The 6,002-nt window shown below is 44.2% G+C and overlaps 1 protein-coding gene across 1 annotated transcript in view; it reads right to left on the bottom strand.

Annotated features, from left to right (window-relative positions):
- Window positions 1–1,255: 1,255 nt before the first annotated feature.
- LOC101825446 (baculoviral IAP repeat-containing protein 1a) overlaps window positions 1,256–6,002 on the bottom strand; it is a 44,395-nt gene continuing 39,648 nt past the window's right edge. Inside the window, exon 15 of the mRNA XM_040728850.1 lies at window positions 1,256–2,516. Within this exon, the coding sequence (XP_040584784.1) occupies window positions 2,152–2,516 (365 nt within the window). The 3' untranslated portion in view covers window positions 1,256–2,151. The remainder of the gene's footprint in view (window positions 2,517–6,002) is intronic.

The raw sequence follows: 6,002 nt of genomic DNA, 5'->3' as shown, positions 1-6,002 counted from the left end.
TGACCCAGTAAAGCATAGAGGGTTCCATTTCAGTAGTGCTGGTTTCTTGTTATACATAGCTGGGGATGGAGGAGGCAGTGTGGGCATGGGACTTAAAGCCGTGCAGCTGGATGGGGTGGTCCAGGGAGTGCACTTACACAGTCAGCAGAACTCAGATCCCCACTGATAGAAGAGAAGCAGCAGAGGGTTGAGCTGGAGCTCTCTGGGGAGGAGACCAGCAGTAATGCCCTAAGGGCAGATGAAGCAGGTGTTTCCTAGACTAGAGGCCTGTGATGAGCCCCATCCAAGTTACCAGTAGTGACAATGAATAATTAGAAAACACCAAGGTTGAGCCAGGGTAAGAACAGAGGAGAGAAGGACGAGAGATACCATAATAGAGGGAGCCATTATAAGTTGAAGGAGAGATCTGGCACTAGTGAAATCTTCACAGATCTACAAAAATGACACCAACAGGCATTAAAGCTACCTTAAATGCCCTCACCTGATAATGAGATTGATGACTACCTTATATGGCATCCTAGAAACCTCATCCAGTGGCTGACGGAAGCAGAGGCAGACACCCACAGCGAAAAACCGATCTGAACTCCTGGAACCCAGTTTCAAAGAGTGATGAGCAAAGGAATCAAGATCAGGCTGGCGAAACCCACAGAGGCAGCTGAACTAAACAAGGGGGAACACATGGACCCCAAACTGGTGACTGAGAGCCCATCATGGGACTGATTCAAACACCCCCCCCACTCCTGAACCTGGGTGTCAGAGAGGAAGCCTTGGCATCTGTGGGACCTTGGAGAGTAGATCAGTATTTATTCCTGGCATACACATGGACTCTGGAAACCCATACCATGTGGAGGGATGCTCTCTCAGCCTGGACACATGGGGGAGGACCTAGGCCTTTCCCAGGATGATATGACAGACCCTGAAAATCCCTCCTGGAAGCCCTTACCCTCCGTGGGGAGCAGAGGGGGGATGGAGTGGGATAGGTAGTTGGGAGGATTGGGGGATGGGGAGGAGGAGAGGGAGAGGGAACTGAGAGAAACATGTGTAAAAAGTTAAAGAAAAAAAGAGAAAAAATGTAATGTAACAGCTCAAAAAAATTTAAAAATAAAAAAAGTAAGAATGCTTCCCAACTCACTTCCCAGATATAACTATGCCTTTAAAAACTTTTAGGTGTTTGGAAATCTTTTTCCTCCAGATTTATTGAGGCAAAACTGACAAATTAAAAGCACATAACAGTTAAATTAAACCAAGACAGGTATAGAGGTAAGAATTTTTATTAACATATGGAATGATAACTGAATGTTATAGTCAAGTTAATATATTCACAAATCCTTAATGTATCTATAGACATTGATTTAAAAATCCTAAACCTCAGGAGGCAGAGGCAGGCAGATCTCTGTGATTTCCAGGTAGGCCTTGTCTACACATTCAGTTCCAGGTCATTTAAAGTTACATAGTGAAACTCTATCTCAAAGCAACAGAAAGAAAAAAGAAAGAAAAACTTAAGGCCCTTATAATACATGAAAAGCTCTGAAAAGCCTCTGGAACGAAAGCAGTTTTCTCTAAGCCTAATGTGGTCCTCACACTGGCAATGGATGAGAAATGGTGTAAGCCACCATGGCCACACCAAGTGTGGAAAATGCACAAACGTCTGAGAAAGACTAAAGAGCATCTCCCAGAAAGAGTCATCTGCATCCTGTGGTAAAGTCAATTCCTGCTTCATCATGGGTGGAACTGACTCTTAAACTGGCCATTTCTTACCTCCATCAAACTTTCCATATCATGGCTTTTACACAATGCAATGTTTCTTTCCCTGCCCCTTCCTGTTAACTTGGCAATGGAAGGTTCTTGATATGAACTTGACTAGCTCTAGTCTTTAGACAGGAGGACCGTACAAGAATTGTTCATCATAGCTCTTAAGTTCAGGGATGAGTATTCAGGATTTTAAAAATCATCAGCCTACACAGTTAATGAATATTCTTTAATATGATGGTTAGTTATGCCTATGTAATCAAGACTGGCCTGAACCTCTTCATTCTTCCACCTTAGTCTCCTAAATGATGAAAATACAGCTGTGTATCAGAAACTCAGCAAGAGTAACGTGTATTAGGAAAGTAGGTATTTAGAACTGCCAGTAGCCTTCACCTGCATCTGTTACTTCTGAAAGACAGGAGAGAAGGGCACTATCCATTTCCAGGAGACCATCAAGCGTTTGGACTGAGGGTGCCTTGCCTTCACAGCATTAATCACTTTCATGTCCTCTTCATCCAGGAGCCAACTGAGAATCTCAAGCCTGGTGAGGCTGGGCAGTCGGGACACACACTGACTCAGAGCCTTGACAGTGGTGGCCTGAACTTGGATACGTTCTGGGATACTCCTGCACATGTTGAGAACTTGCAAGTTTGGCAGGTTGTCCAGGGCTTGAAAGAAATTTCTGTACCCTTCCTCTGTGATCTTGTGATTCGTTGAAAGGTCTAAAGTCTCAAGTTTCTGGAAACCTCCACTGGTTGCTCCTTTGGCTAGAAAAAAACATTTATGAAAACAAAATCCTAAGGACTTCAATAATGGTGACAAGTTATTGATACTACTCCCACACCCAACGCAATAAAAGCTCTACATGATGTTATAGAGACCATTCTTGGAAAGCACCAAACTACTGCTTGGTTGATAGGGAACCACCCAGCCAAGCTCCAAGCACTTTGGAGGAAGCAGAAGCCAGGAAGTTAGCACAGACAGCTTTGGCTCTCAGGGAAATGTGAATTTCTCTTCTGGTCTCACAGGAGGACTCATGTCAAGACAGGGCATGGCTGTGCGACATGTTACAGTACAAGGGACTGAGAAACTGTGGCAAGTGTCTCCCTTTTCTCAGAAAACAAAAGGAGACAGTCCTAAAAGCTTGTCCCTCACGGGCTACTACAGTGCCTTCCACCTATAGCCCAGAAGAGACTCCCTAGTTACTGAGAGCAGGGGCTCTGAAGGCAATGGAGTCAGACACAAGGTGAGTTCTCAATTACCCATGACCTTGGCAGTGAACACCCAGTCCACTTGCTGTGTTGTTTTTAGCCCTCTACCCACTTTCCCCTAGTAAGGGACAGATCAGGGCTGATTTCTCCCAGAATCTTGTGACAGCTTGATTTAAAGGCAGAGGCCCTAAGAAGTATTTCCTCTGTGTCCTGAACAGGGATCTTCTGTGACAGTCAGGGGTGTTCCTTATTCCCTGAATGAAGACTCTTCTGGAAGGACTGGAGGAAAGCTGAGGCCTCCCTCATCCATGGCCTGTTGTCACCTGGTTTCCTTTATTCTCCATATCGCAATGTATACTTACCTGCTTCTCTGGTGTGTGTAAGTGCTGTCTCCTAGCTATGAATTTAAACACTGGCCAGGAGTAGCCTGTCAGTTGTCCATTGAAAGATGGACATTGTTGCCACAGTGAAATGGCTCAGCAGGCAAAGACACCTTCTAGGCAAACCTGATGACCTGAATTTGATCCATGGGACCCACACTGTAGAAGAGAATGAACATCTGACCTGTATACACTTGCCACAGTATCTCTCTCTCTCTCTCTGTTTCCCTGTCTTTTTCCCTGCCTCTGTCTCAATAAATAAATACATAAATAATGTTTTTTTGTTTTTTGTTTGTTTTTACGAGACAGGGTTTCTCTGTATTGTTTTGGAGGCTATCAGTCCAGCCTGGCCTCGAACTCACAGAGATCCGCCTGCCTCTGCCTCCCGAGTGCTGGGATTAAAGGCGTGCGCCACCACCGCCCGGCATAAATAATGTTTTTAACAGTCTTAGTAACACAGGGCATTAAAAAAATTTTCATTTCTAGGACAGGTGGTAGTGGTGTATACCTTTAACCCCAGCACTCAGGAAGCAGAGGCAGGTGGATCTCTGTGGATTCAAGGCCATCCTGATCTAAAGGGCTACACAGAGAAACCCTGTCTCCAAAAAAAAGATTATTTCTGATTTTATGTTTATGAGTGTTTTATCTGCAGGTTATATTAAGTGTCCCACAGACAAGCCTATTGTCCACAGAGCTCAGAAGAAGCAGCAGATCCCTGGAACTGGAGTTACAGACAGTTGTGAGCAGCAGTTGTATGAGTGCTTAGAATCAAACCCAAGTCCTCTAGAAGACCAGTCAGTGATCTTAACCCCTGAGTTATATGTCCAGCTCCAAAAGCAAATATTACATACTTGGTTAACAGTTATTAGCTGAGTTCCTACCACATCCCAGGCAATCAGTGCTGGCTTCCAGGAGGAAAAAGGATCTGCTCTTGAGTGTGAGAGGGCCAGGGATTATTGATTGCCAAACCTATATGAGACTCATCTGCTAGGAAGGCTTTGACCTAACATACTGGAAAAGAGTGAAAGTCCATAGCAATTTATATCAAATGACTATGAGAGAAGCTATAAAATTCAATGCTGTGCAAATCATAAGGAGAGAGAAATGTATCTTTTCTGAAAAGGGTCATTAATCTACTACACATACACACACACACACACACACACACATACACACATACACACACCACCTACTGGTTATTATTATTATTTTGGACATTGAGCTCTTGCATCCCAGGCTGACCTTGAGCTCTTGGTCTTTTTCCTCAGTCTCCCCAGTACTGGGATTCCAGACATAGTCACTTCCATGCCAGACTAAATAAGTTTGTTTTGTTTTTGAGAGAGGGTCTCACTATGCTGCCCTGGAACTTGCTATGTAGATCAGGCTGCCATGGAACTCACAGAGATCTATCTGCCTTCCTCTCCAGTGCTGGGACTAAACTCATGCACTACCTCTTCCTGCCTAGACTGGCATTTAAAAACCTAACCAGCTAAATGTACAAGAGATATATCTTAAATGGTGGGGCCTAGGAAGGTTAAGAGTCAAAGAAAGTAAGAAGACATGAAAAGGATACAGGACCCTATACTAATATACAGGAAGTGAGTGTAAGGCAGGAAGTGCCACTACACACAAAGAGCACTGGTCTACCAGAAAGATAGAAAGCTTGAAGATATAAAGGCAAACTAGAAGTAAGGAAGGTGGACAAGGAGGCACAGTTTGATGACTGATTGATTGATTGATTGAGTGAATTTGGGACCTGGCACAATCTAAATGAGTACTCCTGAGCTACAGCTCCAGTCCCACAGCCCTCTGGGATTAGTTATGGCATGAAGAACGGAACCTACCCCAGGTGGAGACATGCCCTTAGCTCCCTCTTTAAGGGATAATCATGTGGGGCATGTCAGAGACTTGGCTAGGAGACCACCCTTAGGAGAATGGGTTCACCTTAAGATAATGTGTTTTACTTCCCAGAATTCCTCGGCCCCAGGGCAGTGCCTACAAGCCAAGCCTCCATTAGGTTTGGTGGGGTCTGCCTGGCTTTCTGAGACCCATTTCTTTTTCCTCTCTTCTGTCTTTTTATTTCAGGGGCTGGTCAATCTGAAAGATGCGCCTCACCTAAAGCTTTGGTTTTCCTGGCACACGAGAATCATCAGAGTCTGACTGTAAGGGATTGACAACACCTACTAGAGTCTGAATGTGAAGGAAGCTCTGGTGAGGGAGAAAGCGGGAACAGCAGCATGGAGAGGATCTCCCTTTGCTTATTTAATGTTTGTGCTCAAAGCCTCATGCGACCAGGCCTAGTCTTGAACTAGGAAGTCCTTGAACTCTTGAGCCTCTCAAGTGTTGAATTATAGTCATGTGACACATCTAACCAAAAACATAGTTTTAATCAATATATGTGAGGTGACTCAGAAATCCCACTCCTAGAAATCCCTAAACCCATTGTATGAGAATGTTCTTAGAAGCATTGCATAGTAACCAATTACTAGAAACAACTCAAGTGCCCATGAGTGGACACAGAGTGTAGTTATGGTCAAATAATGACTGACACACAGCAGTGAAGTCAATGCTGTGTCACACGTTACTATGAATTTAAAGCACAAACATATTCTGAGCCAAAGAGACAAAACAGTGTCTACTGTATAAGATCCTCGTTCATGAA

This window comes from Mesocricetus auratus, unplaced genomic scaffold (genome assembly GCF_017639785.1).
Source record: "Mesocricetus auratus isolate SY011 unplaced genomic scaffold, BCM_Maur_2.0 Super-Scaffold_100020, whole genome shotgun sequence".
Taxonomy (NCBI): Eukaryota; Metazoa; Chordata; class Mammalia; order Rodentia; family Cricetidae; genus Mesocricetus; species Mesocricetus auratus.
Note: the sequence above shows the minus strand (reverse complement) of the source record. Positions and strands in the feature narration are given on the sequence as shown.